At 55.5% G+C, this 14244-nt stretch overlaps 1 protein-coding gene across 1 annotated transcript; it reads right to left on the reverse strand.

The window, feature by feature from the left end:
• Positions 1 to 200: 200 nt before the first annotated feature.
• On the reverse strand, positions 201 to 3598 carry CDSN (corneodesmosin). The gene is made up of 2 exons (XM_031033720.2): positions 3514 to 3598; positions 201 to 1630 (listed from the first exon to the last, which is right to left on the reverse strand). Exons 1-2 carry the CDS (start codon positions 3596 to 3598, stop codon positions 201 to 203), a joined length of 1515 nt encoding a protein of 504 aa, XP_030889580.2.
• Between the last annotated feature and the right edge of the window lie 10646 nt (positions 3599 to 14244).

Raw genomic sequence — 14244 nt, forward strand, 5'->3', positions numbered from 1 at the left:
GGTGATAAGGGGAGTCTGCCATATTGGAGCAATGGAGGAAATAGATCAGCTCTCTTGGGAAGGAAGAGGGAAACTGAGCTAACCCATACCTGGGCCTCTGGACTTCTCCCAACTGAGAGATGGTGTGTGTGTGTGTGTGTGTGTGTGTGTGTGTGTGTGTACATGTATATGTCCACACATGCACTTCTGCAAAAGCTCACTTATGGACTGTCAAGTGACTCTCCCTGGGGTAGGAAAACTTCAGGGTCAGCTAGCTGGGGCCCCAGAGGCTTTACTTGGGCCAGGATGTCCCGGATGGAGCGGCAGGGGAGCTTTCCGGAGCTGCTGGAGCCACAGGGCCTGGCGCCAGCTGAAGGATCAGGTAGGGGAGAGCCATCGGGACCCCCACTCAATGTGGAGGAGGAGACAGAAATGCAAGGGTGACCAGAAGAGCTGGACTTGCTGCCACAGGGCTGAAGGATGATTTTGCCACTGGCTTGGGAGCTGGAGGTGCCGCTGAAGGAGCCAGTGCCTGGTGGGAAACAGGGCCCCTGTGAAACATCACCGCAGGGATGGAAGGATGAACTACTGGAGACACTAGAACTGCTGTGGGCTCCAGAACTCGAGAGGGAGCAGGGCCCCTTAGAGCCAACTCTGCAGGGCTGGACCCCACCAGAGCCCACTGGCTGGAACACAATGGCTGAGGAAGCTCCCGACTGGTAGATGTTGGAACTAGAAGAGCTGTGGCTGGGGATGATGGGGTTGCTGGAGAAGTATTTGCCCTCCGAGATGGGGGGCCCAGCTGCAAAGGAAGGGACACCTGGAGAGCCTTTGACAGGGTTATCTTTGGTGAAGTAGCCCACAGGGTAGATTTTGCCCCCACTGTAGGTCATGCCTGGGACCAGATAACTGTCAGAAGAGCCACCCACCACTTCATAGCTGCCATAGGACTTGTCTACAGAGGTGATGGGGGGGCAGGGCTTGCCTGGAAGGCCGCCACTGCTACAGGGGGTACCCTGAACCCCTCCAGGGCCACCAGAGCCATGCTGCTCCACCACCACCACCACTGGCCTTTGACCTCCCGACACGGAGTGGGAGCTGGAGACGTTTGAGCCAGAGTGGGAGACAACAGGCCCCCCACTGCAGGGAGAGTCAGAGACATCTGAACTACAGGGGTGTAAGTTAGAGTTGACACTTTGGCCACCGCTGCTGGACATCCAAGAGCTTTGGGAAACAGATGAGCTCGAGCCGCCTCCAGACTGGGAAGAGCTTAATGGGGAAGAATCATCACTGGTTGATGGAGCTGAGCCAGATCCTGGTTGGGAGCTACTGCTTCCGTACTGGGAGCTGCTGCTGCCGGACTGGGAGGAGATGGATCCGGAGGAGTAGCTGATCTGGGAATACCCTGTTCCTGGCTTAGATAACGAAGATCTTGAAGAACCACCCTGGGTGACACTGGAGCCACCAGAACCACTGGGGCCACCAGCAGAGCCACTGGAACTGGAACTGGAGCTGCTGGAACTGCTGGAGCCACTGTGGCCGCTGAAGCTACCGGAACCACTCTTCCCAGTGAGACAGGGGTCACTGGGGGAGGTGATACGCGCGTCCTTGCAGGGGTCTGAGAAGGTCCCGATGCTCTTAGCCGAGGCCCCTGGGGAAGAAGGAGTGGTTAGGAAGGGCCAGCGTGGCTTGGCTTCCTCCCTCAGCTTCCAAGCCCATCTCGGTCATCTGCTTCTGATTTCTCCCGAGAGGGCCCAGGGAGAGTCTGGGGTGAAATGGAAGGGAGAACTGGCTGTTGTCTGTAAAGGAAAATGAGGTGGCAGAGGAAGGGCAGTTTCGGTGCTGGGAGGGGGCAGGGACAGAGAAAATGAGACTCCAAAGGAGGGGGTGTTAAAAGAGGAGAAGAGGGGACGGAGGAGTGGCAGGAGCTCATGGGTCCAAAAGGAAGGACCCCGAAGAGACAGAGCATGGGGGAGACATCCTTGAGATGGGGCATACACCATGAGGGGGGAAATCCCAGGTGCGGCTGAGGGGCCAAATGGAAGGAGGAGACAAGACAGGACAGTAACTGACCGGGGAGGAAAGGAAAAGTAGCAAAAGAGACACTGAGAAAAGAGGAAGCCGGTGGCAGAGGGACTGAGGTAAGGGCGAGGGTCCTTGAGGACTAAGATCTGTCACCAGCCTCCTGGGAGAGTCCAGGCTTGGGTAGCGGGTGGGAGTTCTCTTCCCATTTAGTGCTGCCCATGCCAGGAAAGCTGGGTGGGGGCCGGGATGTGGGGGCACACGGTCGCTTCAGAACCTGCTGGTACCGCGTGACAGGACACCGCACCCTGAGCCAGCCCTGCTGTCCTGGCCCAGCCCAGGGACAGGGACATGAGGATGAAACCTGCCTCCAAGGCTCACCGCCATTATCAGCTTCCCCCTCTCCCCACCCAGCCAACAGCCGGCCGTGCCTGCCTGCCCCCCAGGCTCCCGCCTTTACATCCCTGGCAGATGCGGAACCACTTCTGTCCTTAACCAAGCCTTTGCTTCCAACCCCAGGCTCACCTTCCGCCCGTTCTTCCTCCGCTCCCTGCCTCACGGCCTTCAGGTCCCAAGCAGTGTGCACCGAGCTTCATGCCAGCAAGTTACGAAATCTCTCTGAGCATTACTTTATACATTCGGAGAGGCCCAGTCTGTCCCCCAACAAGCAGTTTCTCCTCAGTCTGTGATGTCCCCATTCTCTCCTCAAAGAGAAGTTCTCTGTGGCCCCCTCCATGCCAAACCCCAACTCTGCCCGCAGCCCCCCTCACCCGGCCGGCCACACTCATCATGGAGAATTCAAGCCACACAGCCTGCTCTCTCCCCCCGGGGGCCGTGGGCAGGATCTCCGCAAATACCTGCTGGCCCACAGCACAGCCCTGGTTTGGATGCCGGCTTTACCGCTTTCTAAGTTGTGATCTTGAGCCGGTTTCTTAACCTGTCCTAGCGTCCACGTCCTCCCCAGTACAGTGGAAATAACAAATCTCCCATACAGTTCTTCTAACGATCAGAAGTGCTGATGGGAAGTGCTAGAATAGTGTCTGGCACATAAAAAGCGCTCTATAGACGGTAACAAGTATTCCTGTTAAATATCCAGTCTTCATCTTCTACTGCTCTAATAACTGATAAGAGCAATAACAACAACAACCAACATTTATATAACCCTCCGGAATTTCCAAAGCAGTTGTCACATACATTATTTAATTTGAGACTCAGAGAGACTAGAGCTAGGTGTTATCATTAACCCGGTTTTAGAGTTTCAGAAACTGTGGCTCGGGAGGTTCAAGTAACCTGCCTGGAGTGACAAGGCAGTGAGGAGCAGCCCTCAGGCCCCAGAGCCCCTGCCCTTCCCCCTCGCTGGGGGCTCTCCTGGCTTCTCCCCGGATGGCGAGTCCTCCCGCCTCCACGCACCCGCACCGCTGGATCCCTCGAGCCTTCTCCGACCTGGTATCTGCCTCTTTCCTCCCCACCTCTCCCCCCTTCCCTCCACTCCCGGGGCCCCCAGCCCCCTACCTGGCAGGAGGAGACTGGCCAGCAGTAGGACCATCGTTCCTCGCCCTCCCACACGCCCCGTCCGGGGTGCCCGCGAGGAGCCCATCTTGGACTGTGCAGCCTTCTGACTGACAGCAGCTCGTGGACACCCAGGGCCTTTATGCCAGGGCTGGACATTCTCTGGGCAGGAGTCACCCTGGGGAGGGGTGGGGAGGTGGAGGGCAGGTGCCCGGGGCAACTTGGTGTGGCCGGGAGGAGCTGAAGTAACCAGTCGGGGCATCTGCCTACTCAGCGGCAGAGGTGGCCTCAGTGTGGGGAACCCTGGCCACGGGGACCTTAACAATGCCCGCCTTCCAGCCAGCTGAGCGGCCTACGCATGGCTCTTCCCTGCTTCCCCTGGAACCGGGCCCTCTGCCCACTCAGGAGGCCGCTCTCACCACAGGCCCCAGTCACCGGCTTCTTCGCTGTCCTGCCGCCCCTGGGGTTGGCCTGTTTCAGTCCCATCCTCCTTCCATGCACAGACGTGGACATTTCAACTTTCCCGTCCACAGCAAGGTAGCTGCTCTGGCCCCCCACCCCTGCCACCTGGCTTCTCATCCACAGCCCCTGGGTCTGCCCCTTTCCTTGGGATCCATCACTCAGCCCCCACTTTTCCCCTGCAGATCAAAGGGTCTGCCCCGCACCTCCAGAGCCCCCCTGTTGTCACTGCCCAGGTTCATGCCTGCCACACACCTATCACGTGTTTCATCCATGAATGAGCCTTTTCCCTCTTACCAGCTGGGAATCTGCACTCCAGCTCCCTGACCTCTCCCTTCTGGGGGCTCCTGGGGTAGTCTGAGGGGCGCTGGGTGCCAGGGCCTCAGCCTGGGGAGAGGCCTGGGCGGGGAACCCTGTCATAGCTGGGTCTGAGGTTACTCACAGGCCACTCGCGGCCTCTCCCCCACAGCTGGTGACCCTGACTCCAGTGGGTGTCAGAGCCAGTGGCTAATGAGGTTAATTGGGAAGGTGGTGGCCCTGCAGTCCGTCAGCTGGCTCCCCGGCCTGGAAGAGGGGGCAGGAAACAGCCAGCTCTCGCCTGAGTGGGGTAAAGGAGGCCAGGCAGACTTCAGCGCCCCTGAAGGATGAAAGGCAGGACTGGCAGATCAGACTCCTGACTTCAGCCAGAAGGGAGGTAGGTCCTCCTGCATCCCATTCCATCCCTCCTGCTTTGGTCCTGGCCCCACCCCAGCCAATTAATTGCTCACTAGTCCAGAGTATCAGTATCAGAGGGAGAGGCCTGGGAGTCAGGTCAAGCTGCCTCTCCTCCTCCCCCACCCTGCTCCCCTCGTCCAGACTCTCATCGCCATACTTCCCCACAAAGGCAGCCTCTGCCCCAGCCCTTGGCTGCCCTCTCCTATTCTCTCTCTCTCCTGTCCTGCCTTTCCCTCCAGCTCGGTACTGCCCACGGGACTTTCTGTGATGATAGGGAAGTTCTGTATCTGCGCTGCCAAATACAGTAGCCACATGTGGGCCACTAAGCACTTGAAATGGGGCTAGTATGACCAACCTGAGGAACGGAATTTTTAATTTCACTTAATTTTCATTTAAATGTTAACAGCCATGTGCAGCTAGTGGCTTCCATCTAGTCTAGCCGTTGACTCTGCCAGCACTCAAATTGGGACTGGGAAGGGAGAGGGGCCTGGAGCCACGGCGAGAGGAGGTAATGGGACAGTGTCCCCTGAAAAACACAAACACTAGCTTTAGAATCAGGCTGACCTGGGCTCGAGTCCCGGCTAACTTCCTGGCTTCAGGCAAGTCTCCAAACTTCTCTGAGCTTCAGTGTCAGCCTCTGTAAAATGGAGGTGTTTTAAATCACGCCTGCCTTACAGGGGAGTTGTGAGGATCAAACGGGAAATTATCAGAAAGATTAAATGGGCCTGAGGGCCTAGCGCTCCTACCACAGGCGCTCAGCAGATGGAGCCCCCGCAGAGGCCTGTCTGGGTCCTCCTGGGGGACGGCAAGCAGGACGGCTCCCTCCACGGCCCCAGGCTCTCTTTTCAGAGTCTGCGGAGCAGCGACCAGCGTGCACACAGGGTGCTACTGAAAATGATGTCAGTCCCCCCAGCGGCCATCCCGGCCACTGGACTCCCGGGCCGCTGGGCCAGCGCTGGTCTCCCGGAGGCGGAGGGGAGGCCGTCGGGCAGGGAGCAGGGAGGGGAGTGTCCGAGAGAAGAGGCACCGGGAGCCTGGTGGGTGGGGAGAAGGGGAGGAGCTGCAAGACCTGCGGGAGACTCTTCTCCAGTCCCGGCAGAGGTGGGAAGTGTGTCCTGTTTTCCTCCTCTCGTTCCTCCCAGGTGCTGTTAGACCTTGGCCCGGACAGCCAGCGGCGGAGGAGGCACAATCTCTCTCGGCCTCTCTCCAGCCCTCCAGCCACCCACAGCGCCCGCTGTGCCGCGCAGTCCTCCCCCATCCGCTCTGCCCGCCGCCTGCCACCCAATCCCACCGCACACATCTGCCCACACGTGGGCCCTCCCAGCTCCTCTCCGCTCTCCCTGTGTCTTACTGGAATCCGCTCTGCTCTGCTGTTTCACTCTGCTACGTCCCTTGGACTCATCATTCACCCTTCTCTCAGCTGAGGCAGTGAAACGCTGAAGCTAATGGGGCTGAGGAGGGCAGAGCAGGGACACTGGCTGGGGGCCTGCCAGGCCAGGGCCGTCTTGTGGGCCAGCCATCAATGAGACAATGCCCACGGAGGTGCGGGTGGGTCTGCTGTGTTCCCAGCGGCAAGGGCCCTGCCCAACACATGGTCTGGGCGAGAAAGCAGGGGCGGCCTGGGGCCACCCCACACACCCAAGGAAATCAGACTTAAAGCACGGGCCTTCCAAGGGCAGGAGACTGGGAGCCCGTGCCCCATATTTATGAGAAAGCAGGTTGTGTCGGCTTCTGGCCGCCCGGCTCTGCTCAGGGCTGCGTGGACCCCTGGTTCGGCTCCCGCGGCCCACACCGTGCTCACCACACCGTGCTCCCCACACCGTGCTCCGGAAGGCGCCACAAGGAGGAAGATGACCTGTCCTTGCCCTTGAGGCGCTAAAGTCCAGCTGGGAACAGACAGCCTAGAGAGAAGCCTAGCAGGGAGAAAAGAGGCATCAGGACGTTCCCTGGGCCTTGGGGAATGATGGGAGCAGGCAGCTCAGACTCGGGGCCCTGGCGGCGCCAGAGGTGTGTTTAGAACAAGCGTCCGGCTTGGGAAGTATACACAGAGGAGCAGCGGGCTGTTGGGACCGAGGAGCAGAAGGGCGACTTGGACCAGCATCATAGGTGATGTGCAGCAGCAGGCTGAGGAAGGACTGCGGTCCGTGCAGGAGGATGCAGGGAACAGAGGGTTCTGAATGGGGGGACAGCACGGTCAGAGAGGAGGCGTGGCGTAGAGGACCACGGCGTCCTGATGGCCAACTGCGGGCCGTACTGTCCCAGGTACGCCCCACATGCTCTGGTGCTTAGACCTCACGACAGCCCTACAGGGTAAGAGTTTTTTCTCCCCCGTTTCACAGATGAGGAAACTGAGTTCAAATTGGTTGCTCAAACCAGCTGGTAGGTTGCACAAGAGTTTGGAAAGGATGCACCCAAGCCCGCTGGACTCCAGAGCCCATGTAGGTCCCATTTTCCAGTGGACACCAGGCCATACATTAATGGCAGTGGTCCATGGACAGACCTCAGAGGTTCCTTAGACCCTGGAAGGGTGTGTGCAAAATTCCTTGTGTATCATCAAAGTCTCAAAGTTGAGAGGTCCTAAGTGAGGTCAACAGCACATGCTGTTCCTCCCACTCAATTTTGTCTCCTCTGCTTTTTATCCAGGACAGGAGTTCTAGAACAAGTGTTCCATGCAGGGGTGTTTGATAGACCTAGGGCTTCCGCTTGAGAGAAGGAACAAGGGAGTGAAAACACAGGAGGAGGGGCACCTGGGTGGCTCAGCCATTAAGTGTCTGCCTTCGGCTCAGGTCATGATCCCAGGGTCCTGGGACTGAGCCCCACATTGGGCTTCCTGCTCTGTAGGAAGCCTGCTTCTCCCTCTCCCGCTCCCCCTGCTTGTGATCCCTCTCTCGCTGTGTCTCTCTCTGTCAAATAAATAAATAAAATCTTAAAAAAAGAAAGAAAGAAAAGAAAACACAGGAAGAGAAGAAGCCCAAGAGAGGAGGTTGTTTTGTGGGGGCAGAAGGGAAGAGGCCGCTCTGCACCCCAGGACCTGAGGTGTCCTCCGTCCTCTGAGCCTCTCCTCTCTGCTCCAGCCAAAGGCACTTTGTTCTCCTGCTCTCTCTTCCTCCGTCGCACTTGCTCTGCCTGTGGTGGGCTCCTCTCTCCAGCAGTCACGGTTCCCTGCACACGGGGCAGGCTGACACCCCTGGCCCATTCCCAGGAGGGTCTCCCTGTTTCCCTGTAGTGGGGATGGGGGCCCCTGAGTCATCCACACTCTCCACCTGGTCGCTCTTGTGGCTGAGGACATGGGTCCAGGAAGGAGACGACGGATTTGCACATGGGAGCTCCCACCTGGCCTGTGCCCTCTTCAGCCCAGCTATGCCCATGGGACTGGCTAACCTTCCCTCAGTTGTAGTCTCTCTTCTCCGCCTGCCTCTGTGGTTTCTTCCCTGTGGGAGATGATCGAGCACAGAATCCACATGCCACGTGGCCTGACTCCTTTGCCCTCTGCTCAGATAGATTCGGCGGCACGTTGTGTGTGCGGCCCCCCCACAGCCGTTGGCCCCGGACTGCGGGCTCTAGGACGGTTCACTGAATTCCCAGCACTTCCCTGTCGTAGGCTCTTGGTGATTCTTCCCCTCCTACCTTACTTACCCTGGAATGCATCTCCTTCCTCTCTGCTCTCAGTGCCCTCCGCACCTCCCAACCACATCGTACGCAGCACACGCTAGGTGCCCGGTGGGATGCAACAGTGGCCAAGGCCTTGCCTCCAGGAGCACGCAGCCTGTCCCGGCAGAGAGAGCAGCAGGCACGTGAACTTGGCTCCGACACAAAACGACTCTCCCGGGCTCTCTCGTGGGCCCCTCTGTCCCACCCTCATTCCTCACAGGTGACTGTCTCCCCTGAGCCACTCTTCTCTCCACTGGATGATCTCTTTGCTCTGAGGGATGCAGCACACCTCCACGAACAAGGAGCAGAGCTCATGCGGCACCGTGACGAGGTCCGGGATGCCCCCCTGCACCCAGCGTGGACCTGAGGCCCGGGGTGGAGCAGGACAGGGCTGGGCACTTTAAGAATCCCTTAGGTGATTCTTGTTGGGAACCTCACCCAGGATACTATGTTGCCCTTAGCTAAAAATCACTGCTCTGGGGAGCAGTCTACACCTCATCAAAATATATTCTGCTCCCTCAAAACCTACTCAGTGGTGTGGTCTAACTCAGTTCTACCTTTTCCTCCTTCTCCATCAGCTCCCCAGTCCATCCATCCCTCCTCTAGGACTGACCTCCTAGAATTTGGCCTGGACAGCCTCCACTTCTGCGCCTCACCCTCTCAGCAGCCTGCTGGTACCCTCCACGGGACCCGGGGGACCGCAGCTGGGACGCAGGAATGAGGACTGGAGCCCGAGATAGGGGCATCTTCGGGCAGTGAGTCCTGAAGACGAAGAATTCAGCAGGTGGGGGCTCTGCCCACCAGGCTCTCTGCTCACCCTTTCTTCCCTTCCCCACTTCCTGTAAGCGCAGAGAGTCAGCTGAGTGCCGATCATGCTCCCTGGGCCCAAGACTGCCAGGTTCAAGTCACACCTGATTTGGCCACCACCTCTCTTGTCTTGTGAGGAGGTGACTGCAGGAGGTTGTGATTAGGTCACAGAGCAACAATAATATTTTCCCTCTTCTCTGTTCGTGGAGTGAGTGCTAGGGAAACCAGCACTCATTGTCTGCTCATTATGCTCACCTTTAAAACAGTCATTCTTTCCACTGTAGCTATTAATGCTTTTTATTGTTATTGGTACCCCAGAATTAGTGACTCAGCCTCCTCCCCAGCCCAAAGGACGGAGCCAGGGAGGGTGAAAGGGAAGGCCGGGGTATGGTCTGAAGGAACTTTCGAGAGCGCCTGGAAGGGCTTGTACCAAGAGGGACTCCCAGGCCAGGTGTGGCTCTCAGAGCTGCTGGGGGTGGATCGCGTGGGCCCATCTTCTCTCCTTCTTCTGGCCGGGAGCTCCGCTCGGGCAGGGAACTTCTCCTGTGTCTGTCCCTGGCACCTGATGTATCACCCACACACACAGGTGGCCGGAAAAGAGAGAGTCCCGTTGGAGAGGCCGGCATCCCCAGTCCAGCTCTGTTCTCCCAGACGCCAGGGCTAGAACCAGAGAACAACACTGACTCCTCAACAGTGTGTAACAGTCAGATCATCACAGTCATCCATACGTGTGGGACTGATCTTGATGCTCTCAATGACCCTAGGAGATAGAAATTAGTACTTGTCCTTTGGCGCTGCAGACACAAGTCCAGGGAGTTAAGGCGATGCCTACCCCCATGGCTGGGGCTTCCCCGGCACTCCGGATGCTATGCTCTGCACGCTGCGCCCAGCTGCTTTCTCTTCTCCCTGGGTATTCCCATGGCCTGACTCCCTCCCTCATTTCATTCACTTCTTGTCACCTGCCATTTCCTCCAAAGGCCCCCCTCTGTCTTCTATTTAAAATCACTCCCCAGGGACGCCTGGGTGGCTCAGTCGGTCATGATCCCGGGGTCCTGGGATCGAGCCCCGCGTCGGGCTCCCCGTTGAATGGGGAGTCTGCTTCTCCCTCTCCCCCCGCCCCTCTCTCCACTCATGCTCATTCTCTCTCTCTCTGTCTCTCTCAAATAAATAAATAAAATCTTTTATATAGTAAAACAAAATAGCACCCTGACCCCACATATGGGCCACCATGCTCCATTTCCTTCCTCTGCCTGAATTTTCTTTTCTTTTCTTTTTTTTTTAAGATTTTATTTATTTGTCAGAGAGAGAGCGTACAAGCAGGCGGTGCGGTAGGCAGAGGGCGAAGCAGGGTCCTCGCTGAGCAAGGATCCCGATGTGGGGGGCTCGATCCCAGGACCCCCGGGATCATGACCTGAGGCGAATCTGCCTGAATTTTCTTCAGAACACTTATCACAGCAGGACAGCCGATTACATATGTCCTGTATACATGGGGTGTTGCTCCCTTCCCCCACTACAAGGTGAGCCCCCTGAGGGTAGGGCCCTCCTCTCTTTGACTCAACACTGAATCCACTGCCCAGAGCACTGCCCGGCTCATGGAAGGAACTCGGTACATAAGGAGAGAAAGAAGAAATAATGAGTATGTGAGCCACTTGGCCAATCAGCCTGTGCCCGAATTTTCCTGAGGGCCCCAGAGCCTGCCTCATCTCACCTCAAGTGCCTGACTCACCTTAGAGGGGTCACCTTGGCGACCAAGAGGGTACTAGTCAGGGCAGTGGATGATGTTAGAGTCAAAGAGCAAGGAAGACTCTGGAGGGAAACACCTTGGAGGAGCCTCTAGACCACCCTCTGGTGGAAGAGCGTAGAACACCCAACACAAGGAATTAGGCTCTTAGCATTGGGTGGAAATCTAGAGATTATGAAAGAAATCCCCTCAAGTCACATCCCAGGGTCACACAGAGAATAGATAGCAGAGTAGGGACAAAGACTCGGGTCACAATCGGATGCTCTCACCACTATGCCATCCTGTCTGCCCCCATCACAGGAGTTGAGACTAAGCTGCCAAAAGGAAGGCCAAAGATATTTGGGGATATGGGGCGGGGTGGGGGCGGGGGGGCTTGGAAGGTGGATTTGGTTTAATTCAACAAGTTTTTTGAGCCAGTGCCAGGCACCCGGTGGGCACTTAATTGAAGATTAGAGGAAGAAAATGTATAGCAAGAGAGCTTAAATTTATACCAAAGCAAGTTTTCAAATGAATCTGAAACATGAAATTAGCAGAGGAGTTAGGCCTTCCCCTCCTCAGCACCTACCTCAGGGTGTGCCCCTCTGTAATTTAACTTCTATCACATTTCATTGCCATGATTTACATGTTTGTTTCCTCCCCAGACACAGAGCTCCTTGAGGGCAGGAAGGACTGGCACTACTTCCTGGGATTGTCACCACAGCCTAGCACCCCACACAGTAGATGCTCAATAAATGATTGTTGTATGGGCAAATGGATGAACAAATGAGTGGTTGGGATTTCCCTGCCGAGAAAGCTTCAAAGAAGAGCAGATAACCATCTCTTCTGCCCAGTCCAAAGACATGACTGGCCTGCCCAAAGGCTGAGGGCTGCGCCTGATGCCTTCTCAAGTTAACTCAGCTTCTATGATTAGATTATACCATGAGACAAGCTTAGGTTCTTTTCTTTCATTGGCCGAGCATTTATTTGACTACCTGCCGTGTCCAAGGTACTGAGCTATTGTTCTCTAACTCTGTGATCCTATTCTTTTTTTTTTATTCTTATGTTAATCCCCATACATTACATCATTAGTTTTAGATGAAGTGTTCCATGATTCATTGTTTGTGCATAACACCCAGTGCTCCATGCAGAATGTGCCCTCCTCAATACCCACCACCAGGCTAACCCATCCTCCCACCCTCTTTTTTTTTTTTTAAAGATTTTATTTATTTATTTGAGAGAGAGAGAATGAGAGAGAGCACATGAGAGGGGGGAGGGTCAGAGGGAGAAGCAGACTCCCTGCTGAGCAGGGAGCCCGATGTGGAACTCGATCCAGGGACTCCAGGATCATGACCTGAGCCGAAGGCAGTCGCTTAACCAACTGAGCCACCCAGGCGCCCACTCTGTGATCCTATTCTATTATTTAATTCTCCAACTCCATGTTGACATAAGAAGCAACACTGTCCCTACCGCATTCACTCCTAGATGAGGTCAGCCAAAGTCGATGGGAAGGAAGCCATATTGTCTAACCTGAACGGATAAGTTGGCACAGTGGGCTCCCCTGAGTTAATACTCCATACCCTTCAGTCCCACTCAGTCTCCTTCCCTGCTAATAAACATACCGCATTTGCGTGTCAATACCTTCTGCCTATTAATACCTATTAAAATCTCCAATTACCTCATGCCTCCCCCTTCTCTCTCCCACTCACCCACTTGTTGTGTCAAACTGGGAAGAACTGGTTTAGAGCCACGCCGTCCTGCACTGTCCTGACTTTGGCAAGACAGATGAGTTACCTCTCTCAGAGTAGCTTCCTCATCTGTGAAATGGGGCTAATAATTTGCTTTATTGAACACCTTCAGGCCAAGGACTAGGAGGAGAAGAAAGGCATAAAACACAGTCAAGACACAGTTTCTGCCCTCAAGAACCTCATACTTTACAAGAGGAGGAACACATGAAAACCACAATAATGTTGTGCAAATTAAATAAGACAGCATGATGTAAAGAGCCCTAGATCCTTGCCTGGGCCACACCAAGAACGCAGTTCCTTTCCCTCACTTCTCCTCTCCTTTAGGTATTCTTTTCTCTTTCTTTTCCCAATGAACTTCATCTCACTGGCTTGGGGGGTTGCTACAGGTCAGTTTGAGGGGTCCAGATTTCTTCCCTTCCCTCCCATACCTCCCTGCCACAGCACACCCAGGTATGTGCGTGAGCCTCCCCACCACTGGGCACAATTCTATCAGAGGAGAAAGACTTTTGATATAAGCTCCCAAGCCTGGCTTCCCTAATTTCCCCCAAACTCACTTGTCCAACAATATCCCCCACTTTTCCAGGTTATAAGCCCTTCACTCTAACCATCGCAGTCTACTCTCTGTTGCCCAAACTTGCCATTTATTTTTTTTTAAGATTTTATTTGAGAGGGAGAGTGAAAGAGAGAAAGAGAAAGAACGAGCGAGCACACACGAACCGGGGGTGGGGGGTTAGGGAGAGGGAGAAGCAGACTCCCCCCACTGAGCAGGGAGCCCCATGCAGGGCTGCATCCCAGGACCCCAGGATCATGACCTGAGCCGAAGGCAGACGCTTAACCGACTGAGCCACCCAGGCGCCCCACAAACTTGCCATTTACTAGTGAATTCAGCCATTTATAAAACATGTATGCAATGGTTAATTTTTTTCAAGATTTTATTTATTTATTTGACAGAGAGAGACAGCGAGAGAGGGAACACAAGCAGGGGGAGTGGGAGAGGGAGAAGCATGCTTCCCGCCGAGCAGGGAGCCCGATGCGGGGCTCGATCCCAGGACCCCGGGATCATGAAGGCAGACACTTAACAACTGAGCCACCCAGGCGCCCCTGCAATGGTTAATTTTATGTGTCAACTTGACTGGGCTAAGGGATGCCCAGATAGCTGGTAAAGCATTGTTTCTGGGTGCACCTGTGAGGTTGTTTCTTGGAAGAGATTAGCATTTGAATGGTGAACTGAGGGAAGAAGCTCGCTGTCACCATTGTGGGTGGACATCATCCAACCTGTGAGGGCTGAACTGAACAAACAGGAAGAGGGTGAATTTGCTCTGTTTGAGCTGGGACATCCATGTTCTCCTGGCCTCGGACATCATCGGCACTCCTGGTTCTCAGGCCTTTTGACCAGGACTGGGACCTACACCATCTGCTCCCCTGGTTCTCAGGCCTTTGGAACTACTCCACAGGCTGTCCTGGGTGTCCAGCTTGTAGATGGCAGACTGGGAATTCTCAGCCTCCACAATCTCAACGGCCAGTTCCTATAATAAACCTCCATATATGTTCTATTGGTTCTGTGTCTCTGGAGAACCCTAATATAACCTATTAAGACACTGTATTCAGTGTCAGGGTTACACCGATGAATAAAGGGGT

This window comes from Leptonychotes weddellii, chromosome 8, assembly GCF_054177405.1.
Source record: "Leptonychotes weddellii isolate Sample4059 chromosome 8, ASM5417740v2, whole genome shotgun sequence".
In the NCBI taxonomy this organism is placed as follows: domain Eukaryota; kingdom Metazoa; phylum Chordata; class Mammalia; order Carnivora; family Phocidae; genus Leptonychotes; species Leptonychotes weddellii.